This window comes from Rana temporaria, chromosome 2 (assembly GCF_905171775.1).
Source record: "Rana temporaria chromosome 2, aRanTem1.1, whole genome shotgun sequence".
Taxonomy (NCBI): domain Eukaryota; kingdom Metazoa; phylum Chordata; class Amphibia; order Anura; family Ranidae; genus Rana; species Rana temporaria.
Genome location: NC_053490.1, coordinates 509,256,476 through 509,274,033, shown reverse-complemented (window position 1 = coordinate 509,274,033; position 17,558 = coordinate 509,256,476). Strand labels below are relative to the sequence as shown.

The following is a 17,558-nucleotide window of genomic DNA, read 5'->3' as shown; positions in this document are numbered from 1 at the left end:
AACATATCAAATATAATGCCAGGACAAACCAAACACCCCCCAAAATAAGCCCTTTTTGGAAATAAGCTGCTCTAGATTTTGTGTTATACAGTATCTCACAAAAGTAAGTATACCCCTCACATTTTTGTAAATATTTTTATAATATCTTTTCATTAGGGCTGTTACTGATTAAAAATTTTGTGTTCGATTAATCGATTTTTTTTTAACTAATTCGACTAATTTTGATTAATTTTTAACGCACATACAGATCCAACTACTTTTAGCTGATCTCCTTGCAGGCTGATTCCCAGTGCAGCTACCAACCACTGGAAAAATGGAGAGCAGAATACAAAAAACACACAAAGGCAGCGCTCGATGGGAATAGCATTACAACTTTTATAGTCTTCAAGTCGGTAACAAAATAAATATTGCACTGGAGATGAAATCGATGTAGCTACATAAACTGTAAAAATGGTGCGAGTAATACCAAACGGTAGCAAAAGCAGTCATAAAAACATGTAGCTAAGTATGATACTGGTATAAAATTTTGTACAACGATACCACTGCCGAATCCAGATGAGGAGGGGTTAACATCAGTCCGTCGGCATGTAGATGTCCCGTGAAGGGAACTATCACAACTGCCAGTGGATGGCTGTAGAATCCCAGGTTGATAGAGGGAAGTGTAACAGCCCTTGCGTGTGGCAGATAGTAAGGTCCCGCCGGCATGCAGATATGAAGGCACAGCAAAGGAGCCCTTCAGATGGACACGGCAAGCCCCGCCGGTGTCCGTGACGTCAACGGATCTCCAACGGAACTCCCTAAAGGCCCGGAAGCCGGCGGAGAGGTGAGTACCAATCAAAAAAATGTTGATCGATCAAAATAATTAAAGATTAATCGAGAAATTAATAGTTAATTTCCACAGCCCTACTTTTCATGTGACAACACTGAAGAAATGACACTTTGCTACAATGTAAAGTAGTGAGTGTACAGCTTGTATAACAGTGTAAATTTGCTGTCCCCTCAAAATAACTCAACACACAGCCATTAATGTCTAAACCGCTGGCAACAAAAGTGAAAATGTCCAAATTGGGCCCAATTAGCCATTTTCCCTCCCCGGTGTCATGTGATTCGTTGGTGTTACAAGGTCTCAGGTGTGAATGGGATACAGGTGTGTTAAATTTGATTTTACAGTGAAAATGTCCAAATTGGGCCCAAAGTGTCAATATTTTGTGTGGCCACCATTGTTTTCCAGCACTGCCTTAACCCTCTTGGGCATGGAGTTCACCAGAGCTTCACAGGTTGCCACTGGAGTCCTCTTCCCCTCCTCCATGACGACATCACAGAGCTGGTGGATGTTAGAAACATTGCCCTCCTCCACCTTCCGTTTGAGGATGCCCCACAGATGCTCAATAGGGTTTGGGTCTGGAGACATGCTTGGTGATCGTAAACTGCGGCTCCATGTGGCGCATGCGCACTTCCCCCCGGGCACTATTCAATATTCGGGCACTTCTCAACAGAACACCGGCAGCACTCATGCAGCCCCAGACCATGACACTCCCACCACCATGCTTGACTGTAGGCACACACTTGTCTTTGTACTCCTCACCTGGTTTCCGCCACACACGCTTGACACCACCTGAACCAAATACGTTTATCTTGGTCATACAAGCTGTACACTCACTACTATACATTGCAGCAAAGTGTCATTTCTTCACATGAAAGATATAATAAAATATTTACAAAAATGTGAGGGATGTACTCACTTTTGTGAGATACTGTATATTCATATCTAGGCATAATTTTTATAATTTTACATTATTATGACTCATCTTGTAGCCCTGGTAAAGGAGGAGTGGTGTTGCCCCCCAAAATGCATTGACTATTTTATATGACTTTTTTTTATCAACAATTTTATCTTGGACTCTTTTATCTGATTTTGGTCTGGCACGTCTTTCTGTATTTCTTTACTTTTTGGGGTAGACATCCCAAGGTGATCTAATTTTTTTCCACATTTTTGGAGACTGGAACAAGCTGGTATTGAAGTGGTTAAAGTATGGAGCTTGGTAATGGTGCATGGGTTAATGTGCAGGTCACATAGAGTGGAAGGATGGAGATAATGGAGTTAATGAAGGTGATAGGCGTTAATATACAGACAGTGAAAAAGGAATGAAAGAGTTAAAAAAAAAAAAATTATGATGCTGCGGCCTATACTTTGTTTTACATTTTCGTTATTATTCAATTCCTCCATTGTGAGAGGAGAGGAAGGGAAGGACTCTCAAATGTAAACAGTAGTACTGTTTACATTTGTGATCGCTGTGAGTGGCCATCACATCGATCACAAGGCACAGAGCCACTCTGATTGGCTCTGTGCATTTTACATATGATATGCACAGTCTAATGATGTAAGCACAGTAGAGGGCACTGATGAAAAGGAAGCCACACACCGATCTCCGATCCAGAAACTCTGTAGTGGAATGCCCTTGCGACCAAGCCAGTTTGGTGAGATGCATTAAGAAGGAGCTGTCCCAGGCTGGGGCAATGGGGGAGATTTACTAAAACTGGAGCACTCAGAATTTGATGTAGCTGTGCACGGTAACCAATCGGCTTCTAACGTCAGCTACTTTAATAAGGCTTTGATAATAAAACCTAGAAGCTGATTGGATTCTATACAGAATTGCACCCAATTTTGCACCCTCCCGTTTTATTAAAGAGGAAGTAAACCCTCCGAAACAAACCTGAAAAACAAAAAACCCTGCAAGACAAAGGCAGAATCAGCTAGTATGCATAGCATACTAGCTGATTATGTATTACTTACCTCAGATCGAATCCCCTGCAGCGGTACACTTCTCCCCCTCCAGCCGCCAACATGTTGCCCTAGGGTGACTTCTGGGTATCGCGGCTCCAGCGCTGTGATTGGCTGGAGCCGCGATGACATCACTCCCGCGCATGCACGCGGGAACGGCACAGTACAACTGAAGCAACGGCACCTAGTGCTGCTGCTTCAGTTGGCTTAAGTGCGCATGTGTCGCATGACGTCGGCACATGCAAATACAGGGATATCTCCTAAACCGTGCACCGTACATCCACTTTAAATCTTCTGCAATGTGAATGCAGTTGTACTTTTGATATTTCAGTAGAGTTTTTGGATCAGAGATCGGTAGGTGAAGTGTTTAAAGGTGTTCTAAAGGCTACATTTTTTTTTACCTTCATGCATTTTATGCATGAAGGTAAAAAACCTTTAGTGTGCGGCTCTCCCCTCAGCCCCCCCCCCCCATAATACTTACCTGTGCCTAGCAAAGGAAAGGAAAGGAAAGGAGAGTGGTATAGCGGTGCTAGAAACAATTAATACATCAGAAGAGTATATAAAAAAAACTATTTTTTTCTTTATTAATACAGAAAAAACACACACAAAAGGGTTCAATTAAAATGAATTACTCAAGCATATACTGGAGATAATGGGTCGCTGGTTTCCCAAAATGCAAACGTGGTGGTCACAGGAGAGTGTTCTATCCCTACATGTTTCACCAAAATGGCTTCCTCAGGGGATTTTGTCTGGTTTCCTCAGGGGAAATATTCAGTTTCAAAAACGTTTTATCATGGCTTAAGAGAAGAACTGACTACCCACCTTCACCTATCCAGAACGGAAGCCAAACATATGAGGAGATGAAAAGGGCCCACACCCAGGATCATATCATATATTTTTTATATACTCTTCTGATGTATTGTTTCTAGAACCGCTATAATCCCCCTCTCCTTTCCTTTGCTATTATTAATTACTGGGATGAGGTGCGTAATCTTTGAGTCACTCAGATCTTCTCTATCTGACTTACCTGAGCCCGATCGCAATCCAGCGATGTGCGTGAGAGCCTCGGCTCCCCCAGGTCTTTCCCTTCTCATTGGCTGAGACACAACAGCAGGGGGGCCATTGGCTCCTGCTGCTGTCAATTACAGGCAGTGAGGAGGGAGTGGGGGTCAAGCAGAGCCGTGCTCTGTATGTCTTGTGGACATAGAAGGCCAACTTGGGAGCAAGCATGCACGAGATCCTGCTCTGGGGGCACTTGGCAGGGGGAAGGGCCAGGAGTACTAGTGGGGGACCCGAGAGGAGGAGGAACAGGGCATTGCACAGAACAGGTAAGTATAACATGTTTGTTATTTACATAAAAAAAAAAAAAAGCTTTACAACTAATCCTGTAGTCTTGGAATTGGCCTTAAACCTGAACTAAAAGCAGATATAAAACAACTCCAGTGACTGCAGTTCATTCAAATCGTAAATCATATGGAAACCCAAATATTAGACTCTCACATTCTCATAATTTGTAAAGTAATGTTAATGTAATTTCAAAACTTGTCTCCAATATTGGTCAGTCTGCAGCTTTCCGTCGAATAATACAATGTGATCCTGCCATGAAGGTCCTTCTTCTCAGACTTCCTATAAGGTGACAATGCTTTTGGATGCAACAATATTTAAGATGCTCATTGTATACATCCTGGGAAGGCCTATGGCCTTATCATTGACTGATCTTTACAAATAATACGTACTGTATATACTCGAGTATAAGCCGACTCGAATATAAGCCGAGGCCCTAATTTTACCACAAAAAACTGGGAAAACGTATTGACTCGAGTATAAGCCTAGGGTGAGAATGCAGCAGCTACTGTAAGCAGAAAAGAGGGTCGAAATTGGGTGCCCATTCTCACTGTGCCCATTGTAGCCTTACTGTGCCCATTCTCACTGTGCCCATTGCAGCCTTACTGTGCCCATTCTCACTGTGCCAATTGCAGCCTTACTGTGCCCATTGTAGCCTTACTGTGCCCATTCTCACTGTGCCCATTGCAGCCTTACTGTGCCCATTGCAGTCTCACTGTGCCCATTGTAGCCTTACTGTGCCCATTCTCACTGTGCCCATTGTAGCTTTACCATTGCAGCCTCAGTGTACCTGTATTCTTGACAGGCTGCGGGCATCCATTTTTCAAAAGTCGCAGCTTCCTCCTGGTCCCATCCCATTCCGTTCCGTTTCCTGATAGGCGTTTGACAATGTGTTCCGCTACCGCCTATCACAGGTGTCTTCCCATCCTCGGACTCAGTTTCCCAGCAGATACTGTGTTCAGTGTTCCGCCTTCTTTCATCCTCGGACAAAAGGACGTTCGTGATTGGCGGAACACTGAACACAGTCTCTGCTGGGAAACTGAGTCAGAGGATGAGAGGACCTCCGTGATTGGCAGTAGCGGAACACAGTGTCAAACGCCTATCAGAGAACGGAACGGGACGGGACCAGGAGGAAGCCGCGACTTTTGAAAAGTGGACGCCCGCAGTCCTTCAGGTACACTGACTCGAGTATAAGCAGAGGGGGCTATTTTCAGCCCTAAAAAAGGGCTGAAAAACTCTGCTTATACTCGAGTATATACGGTAAGTCGATTCATCAATTGACTTCAGTACAACCAGTCTGTCAGTTTTTTTTTCTGTCTGATCACTGCCAGCGGCTATAATTGCCAGCAGTGATCATTGTAATCTGCTGGTATGGAAGGCTCTTTGCCTGCAGAACAACATAGCACTGCGGGAGAGACTCCCCCCCCGTTAACAATTTTCTTTCTTTTGTATAATGTATGGCGTGCTTAACTGTGAATGACCACTGTTTGAGGACACGAAGTAGTACGATGGATGATCCCCCTTCGACCAGTTGGTGTAATGTAATAAAGCTGTGTCTCTGCAGGTCGCGGTGGAAACGTCTGGCTTAGCCCCAAAGGTTGTGCTTTGATGACACTCCTTGTGTCCATCCCAATGTCATCACCTCTGGGACAGAGAATTGGCTTCATACAACACCTTATGGCATTGGCCGTGGTGGAAGCTGTGAGGTCTTTGCCTGGATGCGAGGTATGTAGAATGAACTAATGTTTTAAGTGGATCAATGCGCAAAATCAAACAAGACATACAGTATCTCACAAAAGTGAGTACACCCCTCACATTTTTGTAAATATTGTATTCTATTTTTTCATGTGACAACTCTGAAGAAGTTACACTTTGCTACAATGTAAAGTAGTGAGTGTACAGCTTGTATAACAGTGTAAATTTGCTGTCCACTCAAAATAACTCAACACACAGCCATTAATGTCTAAACCGCTGGCAAAAGTGAATACACCCCTAAGGGAAAATTTAGTTCAAAGAATTTTGGTTCAACAATAACAATATAACTTAACAATTTAGAATGGTAAAAGATTGCATGGTAACAACGCGTAGGATACTTTCGAACATAAATAATCAAATATTAATAGCTAACTATTATAAGACTACAAATGTTAAAGGAACAGTTAGGCCCCGTAATGACTTCATGGAAATGAAGTTATTATGGTGTCAGGAGGTCCCTGAGCGCTGTCTTACCTTATGGGATTAAACCGATCTCAAACGTGGGAACGTGGCGTGAGTCAAGGTCAGGTATCAGGAGGACCAGGATTCATCTGTCCTCACTTAAAGTTACAGCCGGCCTGTAACCTGCCGCAAAACAGGACCTTGCACTGCAAGCAAAGCTCCAATCCCTGTGACAGTGGGCGCCGCTATGGTCAGGCTGAAAAGGGAGGTATTGAGGCATGGGGCACCAAAATTCAAATCCATTCCGAGACAGAACCAGGGACAGACTTGGTCCGGGGACAGTGTCCTCAGTCGGGGACTGTCCCCGAAAACGGGGGATGTCTGTCACCCTACCTTAAAGCGGAGTTCCAGACTTTTTTTTATGTTTATTAAAAGTCAGCAGCTACAAAAAGCATAGTTGCTGGCTTTTAATAAACATACACTTGCCTGCTCCACTGTACAGCGACGCGACACCTGGAGCTCCGCTCCTCTCCCCCCCCCTCTCCGCCTACGCCTCTATCCTAACTGTGGGAACCCGGCCATGACAGCTTTTGGCTTCACGGCCGGGCCCTCACTGCGCATGCTCGAGCACCGATGCGCTACCTGATTTGACAGGTGATCGCCTGGGACCTGTCACGTGTCCCAGGCGATTGCCTACAGGGAGGGGGCGCTGTAGGCGATATGACGTATCGCCTATCGGTCCCTGGGCTTCAGGAGGAAGTGGAACAGGAAGTCCCACTCCTCCTTAAGCCCCCACTCCTCCCCCCCAAAAAAAATGACATACCAAATGTGGCATGTAAGGGGGTGAGGAGAGGATTAAGCGGAAGTTCCACTTTTGGGTGGAACTGCGCTTTAAAGATTACTCCAAACAAGCCCAGCTATCGGTCAACTATAAACTGAATTAATCACCTAAAAATTTGCTCAAATTAAAGCGGAGTTCCGCCGAAATTTTTTTTTTAAAGTCAGCAGCTACAAATACCGCAGCTGCTGACTTTTAATATATGGACACTTACCTGTCCAGGGCGCCCACGATGTCGGCACCCAAAGCTGATCGGGCTCTTGGATGGAGGCGCCGTCATCTTCGATAAGGGAATCAGGAAGTGAAGCCTTGCGGCTTCACTTCCTGGTTTCCTACTGCGCATCGGCGACTCGCACTGCGCAATCCCACTGGTCCCTTCTGTCTTCTAGGACCTGTCTCAGAGGACAGCGAAGGAGACGGAGGAGGCACCGGACGTGCGTAGGTCGCTGCGATGACCTATGCCCGGATATGGGAGAAAATACCTGGATTACACAGGTATCTGTTCCCTCCTCCCCCTGAAAGGTGCCAAATGTGACACCGGAGGGGGGGAGGAATCCGAAAAGCGGAAGTTCCATTTTTGGATGGAACTCTGCTTTAAGTCCTCTGCTGGAGTGACCTGGGTCACAGTTGTGTACAATAAATACAGATTGCATTGTATATATAACTATAAGGAAGGTGCTAGACATATTACAAAGATATAGGCTATAACACCCTAGGTAAACTATTCATTACAATGGAGGTCATAACATGTATATGACTGTGGGCCAAAGTGCTAACATATTTTGCAACAAGTGCATTAAATGTGTATAAAAAAAAAGTCTACCTGTAGTGACCAGTATGACCCAAAGATGGTGTCTCCCATGATAAAGTCCACTTAACTTCAATGCAGAATGACCAAGATGCTCTGCGTGGAGATGGTAACTCCTCACGTATCATAACTCCAGTCACTTTGTCGGGAGTGGTAACAAAAATACTTTGGGCTAGATTCAGCAAGAATTTACGACGGCGTATCTATTGATACGCCGCGTAAATTCAAAGCCGCGCCGGCGTATCTTCTTTCTGTATTCAGAAAGCAAGATACGCCAAAATTAGGCTAAGATCCGACTGGCGAAAGTCTCTTACGCCGTCGTATCTTAGTTGCATATTTACGCTGCCCGCTAGGTGGCGCTTCCGTCGATTTCAGCGTAGAATATGCAAATGTGCTGGATACGCCGATTCAGAAACGTACGTGCGCCCGGCGGATTTTTTTACGTCGTTTGCGTAAGGCTTTTTCCGGCATAACGTTACTCCTGCTATATGAGGCATGGCCAATGTTAAGTATGGACGTCGTTCCCGCGTCGAATTTTGAAAATTTTACATCGTTTGGGTAAGTCGTTCGCGAATAGGGCTTTGCATAAATTACGTTCATGTCGAAAGCATTGACTATTTGCGACGTGATTAGGAGCATGCGCACTGGGATACGTTCACGGCCGGCGCATGCGCCGTTTGTGAGAAACGTCATTTACGTGGGGTCATGTTTTATTTACATAAAACACGCCCACCTCTTGACAATTTGAATTTGGCGCGCTTACGCTGGCAGATGTACGCTACGCCGCCGCAACTTACGGAGCAAGTGCTTTGTGAATACTGCACTTGCCTCTCTAAATTGTGGCGGCGTAGGGTAAGGGCCCTTTCACACGGAGCGGATCAGTAATGATCCGCTCCGTGTGTCCGCTTTGCTCAGCGGGGATCCTCCGTAAAATCCCCGCTGAGCTGGCAGCTGACAGGGCGGTCCCCGCACACTGTGCAGGGACCGCCCTGTGTTTCCTCCGCTCTCCCCTATGGGGGATCGCACGAACACGGACCGTATGTCCGTGTTCACCCGATCCGATAGACGGAAGAAAAATAGGATTTCTTCTGTCTGCAAATGCGGATCTTTGCGGAGGCGGACAAATTACGGGTGTCAGCGGATGTTCATCCGCTGACACCCGTAATCACATAGGGACCCATGTATGTCCCGGTTTCATCTGCAAACGAACGGATGAAAATGCGGACATACGGTCCGCTAGTGTGAAAGGGCCCTAAATAACATACGCTACGCCCGCACAAACTTGCGTCCCCCTACCTGAATCTAGCCCTTTGTATTTGGTAACAATTTGTCGTGAGTGGTAAAAAAGTTGGAAAAACCTCCCTATACTATCCTAGCTAGAGAAAAAAGGTTGAACGGAGTTTGGCTTTAAAGGGTAATTCCCCTTTAGTGGAAAAAAATATAACAAATAGAAAGCAAATCTATAGCATATACAATTGCTATAGCAGCTATACTGTAATTTAATATAATTATTTCCTTTTTCAATCTGCAGCAACTGTAATTTTCTGTTAAATTCAATGCAATGTGGCATCCTGGAAGTCCGTTCTGTATACCATTGGTGTATGAAACACCTTCAAAAATCGAATTTCCTGCTTGTGTGATTGACCCCCTGATTTTCCCAGAAATCTGCACTAAGATACACATTCGATTTTAGGCATCCTCTGCGATAGGATTATAGTTTTTGCTTAGACACGCCCCCAAGGGTTAAATACTTCTAAAATGATGCAAACACTGAAAATGTTCTCATTAGAACACTGAGGGCCAGATTCTCAAAAGGAAATACGACGGCGTATCTCCAAATACGCCGTTGTATCTCTGAGTCTGAGCGATCGTATCTATGCGCCTGATTCATAGAATCAGTTACGCATAGATTTCTATTAGATCCGACCGGCGTAAGTCTCTTACGCCGTCGGATCTTAACTGCATATTTACGCTGGCCGCTGGGGGCGTGTACGCTGATTTACGCCTAGAAATATGTAAATCAGCTAGATACGCAAATTCACGAACGTACGCCAGGCCGACGCAGTACAGATACGCCGTTTACGTTAGGCTTTTCCCGGAGTAAATTTACCCCTGCTATATGGTGGCGTATATGCGGCGTACCAATGTTAAGTATGGACGTCGTTCCCGCGTCAAATTTTTAATATTTTACGTCGTTTGCGTAAGTCGTCCGTGAAGGGGGCTGGACGTAATTTACGTTCACGTCGAAACCAATACGTTCTTTGCGGCTTACTTTGGATCAATTCACACTGGGATATTCTACGGACGGCGCATGCGCCGTTCGTGAAAAAAGGTCAATCACGTCGGGTCATGGTTAATTTACATAACACACGCCCACCTCTTCACAATTTGAATTAGGCGGGCTTACGCTGGCCTATTTACGCTACGCCGCCGCAACTTTCTTTTGAGAATACGGCACTTGCCTGTAAAAGTTGCGGAGGCGTAACGTAAATAGGATACGTTACGCCCGCACAAAGTTACACGCATCTACGTGAATCCGGGCCTGATTGTGTAACAGGTGATTTATTATGAACCAGACCCTTCCATTCAGAATTATTATCCAAAAGGCATGATGAAGAGCAGAATTTGGTAGGAATCTTTTCTGAACAAAAGTAGAGTTATTCTTTAAGTATTAGAATATTTCAATAAACAAATTACAACATTATTTATTATTGATAATTTTTATTATTATTGGCGACGTTTTTCACATTTCTCTATATTATATTTCAATAAAATCATATTATTGCGATCATAAGTTTTGTATTAAACAAGGAGCATTTCCCTCCCGGATCATCTATGTTGATATCGGTGTGATAGAGGGACACTTGCGCACTGTAGCTGTCGAGGGTTGATGAACAGAAGGTTAACTGGATGTATTGAGGCCGTCAGCCGTCTTCCAGCACCTCGTAGCTCTTTCTGCTGCTGCTTCTATGTCCTAATAACTGCTAACCGTAAACCTTTGCTTTTCTACAGCCGTGCTTAACACCAGCATATGTTTCCCATATTCCCTAAAACCAACGACTTCCGAGCATTTACACCAGGACGTTTTATATACTCCACAACTCTGCTCAGGGCTCCCATCCTGCATGACTTGCACCTATTCATCAGTCGTCAGCGTGATGGCGGGATTAGGAGTCTTATCGTGGACAGAGAGTTCAAAATGTCAGAGGCATTCATGGCTGGTTGACTGGAACATCACTCCGTTCTCAATCCATTACCTTTATACACCCCCCTATAATCCGGCAAGTCCGTCTCAGCCTCCTGTCACTGTTTCCAAACCTCAAACATTTTTCCTTTAAATCTTTGTAAGCCATAAGGGACACATAGCTCCGTCTCACCCATGAGGGACCTTCTGAGAAATGTTAGAAGACCGGCCGCTAAATGTAAGCAGATGGAGGGGCTTTTGAAGGCAGTGGTATGGGTCCATGGAACTGGTACAGAGAGTTCAGTTTGATTTCACTGGCCCAGTACTTGTGGGAGGACAAATTACCAAGGTTGATACAGCTGCAACGGGTGCTTTGATAGCTGAAGTTTATTGATTTGGTGGGAACAATAGTCTATTATTCAGCCTTGGGTAAAATTCCACTTTTTTTTTACTAGTAGAAATTGGAGGACAGTTCGACATGTGGGCATTAAAGTGGTTCTAAAGGCTGAAGATTTTTTACCTTCATGTATTCATTTGTAAAACAACTTTCTGTGGGCAGCTCCCCCCAAACCCGCTTTATACGAAGTGTTATCAAAAAGTTTTGAGACTAGCTCTGTTTACAAGAAAATGCTTTATTTCTTTACGTTTACACATTATCACCTTCAAAAAGTGTCCCCTTGCACAGCAATACAGCGCTCCCAGCATTCCTGACACTTCTGGAATGTGTCCTGGAAGTCTTCTTTTCGAAGCGTGTCAGGCACAAGTTGCTGAATGGTTTCGAAGGTTGAGCTTTTTGAAGGTATTGCTGATCTCTAAACGTCTTCCAATGATATTCTTCCACTCTTGAGGCCTCGTACAGACGGACGGACAGTCCGCTGAAAACGGTCCCCCGGACCGTTTTAAGCGGACATGTCCACCCGGAGATTTCTGTCTGATGGTTGTACACACCATCAGACAGAAATCCGCGCGTACACGATACGCGGTGACATGGCCGCAACGATGACGTGGCGACGTGCGCGGCCCTGGAAGTTCAAAGCTTCCACGCATGCGTCAAATCACTTCGACGCATGCGAGGGATGGCGGCCGATCGGACATGTACGGTGAGTCTTTACAGACGACCGAACATGTCCGACGGACAAGCTTCCAGCGGACATGTTTCTTAGCATGCTAAGAAACATTTGTCCGCTCGAAAACGGTCGGGTGGACAAATGTCCGCTGGAAATCTGTCCGGTCGGCCATACACACGACCAAACATGTCTGCTGGAACTGGTCCACGGACCAGTTTCAGCAGACATGTTCGGTCGTGTGTACGGGGCCTGAAGCGCGTGTGCCACTCAAGACACCTCAAATGACTCATTACCGCATCGCCATAAACTTGCTCTTTGTCGCAGAATTTGCTCTTAGTTCTAACTTGCTGTCCATAATGAAATGGCAGACTTGGTAAAGCACATGGTTAGAATAGCACCAGTTGCACAGCTCCTGGTGTGCACTGGACGATGTCTTTTGGCACAGTGACTTATGAAGGTTGGTGCTCCCTGTAACTGTTCATGTGGTAGACTTGTGCTACCATCTGTTGGCATGTTACAAAACTAGTCTTGAAAATTTTTAATACCACCTCGTACATGAACCTGATTTCAATTCAGCAATGTGCACAAGAGATCCCAACTCTATCCCTCCTCTTTGGCTAAGACACAGCAGCGGGAGCCATTGGCTCCAATGTTAATCACAGCTGTCAATCACAGCAAATGAGAAAGGAACCAGGGGTATTAATGGACACACAGAGCAGCACTACACACACGAGTACCCCCATAACAAGCGGCTTACTATGGGTACTATGGGGGGCGCTTAGCTGAGAGGGGGAGCCCAGAGCTCCGGTGGGGGACCCAAGAAAAGGAGGAGGGAGGCGCTGCCCTGTGCAATACTATTGCACAGAGCAGGGGGTATAACCTGTTTGTTATTTTAAAAAAAAATCCTTTAGTATTACTTTAAAATGTAATATACAGTATTGCAACTTACCAGTTATTAAATGTGGTGACTGAATTTCTTTTCTTGACTCAGGCTTTTTTTTTTGTTTATTTTATGCTAGTGATATTGCCAGCAACACATTTCTAGTGTGACAATGCTCAATTACAGTACTGTATCTTTTGAAGTGCAGGGGTATAATCTAAGCTGCTCTACAAACACCCCACTTCTTATCTCCACAATGTGGGGGTTGTTCTGTAGTACACAGATGTGAATTAAGCATGGCTAATAAGACTCTCTGGGATTGCACTATGAACAGAGCTTCACTACAGGTGGGTAAAAGCTTACTAGCTTTCTGGCAGAATTATTGTTAAGGTCTACATACACTTTAAAATCAGTTTATGTCCAGTTGAACTGCCACCTCGAATCGCGTGTCCTGACCTTGCCATGGCAATCAGGGCCGGGACAAGGGGTGGGCGATAGGGAAGCCTGCCCTGGGCGCAATGGTTGACTGTAGGAATGGGGGTGCCTTCCTTCTGTTACAAGGCTGGCAGATGTAGTGACAGCAGTAGTGATTTGACAGGTGAGTGACTGCTGGGCATAGAATCCTCTAAGCTTGTACATCATGAACGGGGAGGGGGGCACAGTTTGGCATCCTTGCCCTGGGCTCTGGATGAACTCGTCCCGGCTCTGATGGCAATTCACTGAGATGATTACAGCAATCTGGGATCTAGGCAGTCAGTGGAAGTAATGGAAGACAGTTCCATGAGGCAGAGCTGCTGCAGATCAAATAACCCAACATGCCTGCTTCAGGACCAGAAATCTGAGTACCTCTGGACCAGATGGTGTTCTGATTTTTGGTCACATGACTTGAATCAAGTATGTTGTTACACTAACATTAGGTTGAACTAGTGATGATCGAATGTTAGTGTACTATTGACTAAATATTTGAATGTTGGTCCTAGGCTACAGGGCGATTTTGGTGGTTATAGTCCTTTTTTTTTTTTGCATGTAGGTTGGAAATCTGTTTTGTAAGAAATACCTAAATATTGAATCCTTATGGAGACCTTGGATCAAACACTATTTACCCCCTGGTTTGGACTGTTTACTAATTTCTCCCTGAGAGATAATATCCACCCTGCTACTATGATTACCTTCACCTGATTCTCTAACCATTGGTCCCCTTGGACATTTCTTTCTCTCTCCCCTCTGTGCCCTATCCACTCTACTAGGTTTATTCTTGTTATTATCCAATATACCAACTGTAATAGACGATGCTTCGAATGGCTGGGATTTTTGACCTTCGCCAAGCCAAGAGAAGGGACTTGGCCCTGGTTTAGCCTAATTTATTCCCCCCAGCTATTCTACAACACATAAACTTTAGATTTCTTTATAGGTTCATTCTATTCTATTCTCTTTATAGATGACATTATTATATTATTTTAATCAACTTAATTTCTCAATTACTTGTCATCAAATAGCTGCCATGAAGCTATGATTATGACACTTAATGTTACATAATCTTATTCTACAATCCGATAGGTTATCTATTTTCATTTACATTTATAAGAGTTACTTTCCAGAATAATTACGCCTTTTTCTATTATACTATTGTACATGTTCTGTTAATGTAATATTGATTTCTATTATACTATTGTACATGTTCTGTTAATGTAATATTTATTTATATTATACTATTGTACATGTTCTGTTAATGTAATATTTATTTATATTATACTATTGTACATGTTCTGTTACTGTAATATTTATTTCTATTATATTATTGTACGTGCTCTGTTAATGGAATTTTGTTGATAATTATAAAATTCAATAAAATATTTGAAACGGAAGGAATACCTAAATAATAAAATGATGTTGCATTTTATATTATTTTTTCTCTTTCACGGCAGGATATTGAATTAAAAGTGAAATGGCCAAACGATATTTACTACAGTAACATGATGAAGCTGGGAGGAGTCTTGGTCAACTCAACACTCATGGGGAATACCTTTCATATTCTCATTGGTACAAATTATTATTCATTTTTTTATCAGACTCATTACAATATTCTTTGCTACCAGAAGATCTTATAGGCAAATAGATCTACTACAATCATCCAAGCTTGTTTACATTTATGCATTTTAGGGAAATTTGATCAGAGAGTATGGGTTTGGTTTACTAAGGCTCCATGCATACTGAAGCTGATAAACTGTAGTTTATTGGCATTTTGGCTTTTTTTTTAAAAGCCCATAAACTGCACTCTATGCTAGCCTATGTGTCCATGCACACATGGAAGTTTTTTAGTGTTAAAGTGGAGGTTCACCCGAAAAACTAATTTTTAACATTAGAGCCAGCATACTAAGTACATTTACTTTTGGCAGGTAATTTTTTTTTTCTCTGTACATACCTTTATATCCTGATTTTGTCCAGGGCTTCTGCGTTCTGATGACTCCGGGACTGGGCGTTCCTATCCCAGCCTCAGGGTTCTGATGACTGCGGGACTGGGCGTTCCTATCCTTCGGTTCGATGATTGACGGCTTGTGAAACAGGTCCCCTGTCGCACAACGCGCGTCACCAGATTCCCGGAGATAGCCGAGCTGCGAGCTGACTGCGCAGGTGCCATATAGTGCCGACTCGCAGCTCGGCTATTTCCGGAAATGTGGTGACGCGCGTTGTGCGACAGGGGACCTGTTTCACAAGCCGTCAATCATCGAACCGAAGGCTAGGAACGCCCAGTCCCGCAGTCATCGGAACCCGGAAGCCCTGGACAAAATCAGGATATAAAGGTATGTACAGATAAAAAAAAATTACCTCCCGAAAATAAATGTCCTTAGTATCATTAGTATACTCTAATTTAAACATTTTTTTTTTTGGGTGAACCCCCGCGGGAAAAAACGCAAAACGCAGATAAACGCTAATAAAGGCTCAAAAACGCAGCTCGCCAGCGTTTTTTAGCGTTTTTTTTATCCATCGAAAAAAAAAAAGCTAAAAAAACGCTGCACTGAAAAATGCTAATAAACGCTATTGCAAAAACGCTAAAAAAACTTTGAAAGGCTCCCTGCAAAGCTACTGGCGGTTTTTTATAGCTTTTTTTAGCTTCCAGAGTGAATGGAAACAGAAAAACAAACAAGGCGCCTCTAAGTGCAGTGGTATAAAACTTTTAATATCCCCTAAAGGGGCTAAAAACACTTACAAGATGGTGGATGAAACAGGCATGTAGCAGGTAAGTGTGTCCAGAAGATGTTACAGTGGCAGGGCAGTCACAGTATTTGATGGTAAAGCTTCCAGGGAAGTCCACGAGATAACAGCCAACTTGTGCTGTGAATGTTCAGGGGACACAACAGTGCTGGAGCCTGGGGATGATGTCAGAGGAAGCGAGACAAAAACCAGCATGGAACACAAACGGGAAGTGGACAGGAAGTGTGTCATAGAGGTGGGACGCGTTTCGGAACAGCTCATCGGTTCCTTCTTTAATCCCTTTAGGGCAGGGGTGTCAAACTCAATTTCATCGTGGGCCACATCAGCATTATGATTGCCTTCAAAAGGGCCGGTTGTATCTGTAATATTAGATGTCCAGCGCATCCCCTCCCCTTTACATTAGATGTCAAGAGCCACCCCACCATCAGTGGAGTCCCCCACTCTCCCTTACATCACAGTGCACACCCTTTCCTTAGACTGCTGCTGGAAAGCAAAAAGTAAGGGTCTAGAGTAGGAATGCAGGAGAGGTGCGAGGGCCACATGAAATGGCCTGGAGGGCTGGATTCGGCCCGCGGGCCTTGTGTTTGCCACCTCTGCTTTAGGGGATATTAAACGTTTTATACTTCTGTTTTTCTGTTTCCATTAGAGATTGCTTGTCTCCCCAAGTGCTGCCTAAAGTGTGTGAAGATTTCCTACCCTCTCCAACACAGACTTTATCTGTCAGGGTTCAAATGCTTGGAGCGCCTTGGATATACACATTTTTCCAGAGTGCATGGAGCCTAAAGGAGTGAAAGCTGTTAACATAGCAAAGAGAATGTTAGTAAATGGTGAAACAGAGTTGAATGTCCAAATATGTGCAAGAGAAATAAAAAAAAAAAAAAAAGCACATAATGTTTTCTTACACATGATTGGATGACATGATTTCACATAATGCACTAAGCTAAGTGAACAGCCTCAATTCCTTCGTATAATGGCAATCAGTTTATGGGGCATAGAAAGCAGTGAGAACTGCATTGCCTAACATCACCAAAGGACTGTACACAATGCCCAGTATATGTAATGTTAGAGAGGACTGCAGACATAGTAGAGGAAATAATGGTCAGATCACTCTTATTAACTCTTTACAAAATCAGTGCCCCGACTACAGACTGCTAGGATCTGAGGTCCGCATAACAAGCACCAAAGGGCTGCAGGTTGGACACCAGGGTTTAAGAATATCAGCAGCTGCTGCCACAACCGAGATATCCATCTTTACTGTGAGCGGTCCTGTTAACGATGACAGTGG

The 17,558-nt window shown here is 44.1% G+C and overlaps 1 protein-coding gene across 4 annotated transcripts in view; it reads left to right on the top strand.

Annotated features, from left to right (window-relative positions):
- Positions 1–17,558, top strand: part of HLCS (holocarboxylase synthetase) — a 268,996-nt gene that overhangs the window by 241,418 nt on the left and 10,020 nt on the right. For all 4 annotated transcript variants that reach the window (XM_040338959.1, XM_040338958.1, XM_040338957.1 and 1 more), the window contains 2 exons: positions 5,691–5,851; positions 14,986–15,100. In XM_040338959.1, the coding sequence (XP_040194893.1) occupies positions 5,691–5,851; positions 14,986–15,100 (276 nt within the window). The remainder of the gene's footprint in view (positions 1–5,690; positions 5,852–14,985; positions 15,101–17,558) is intronic.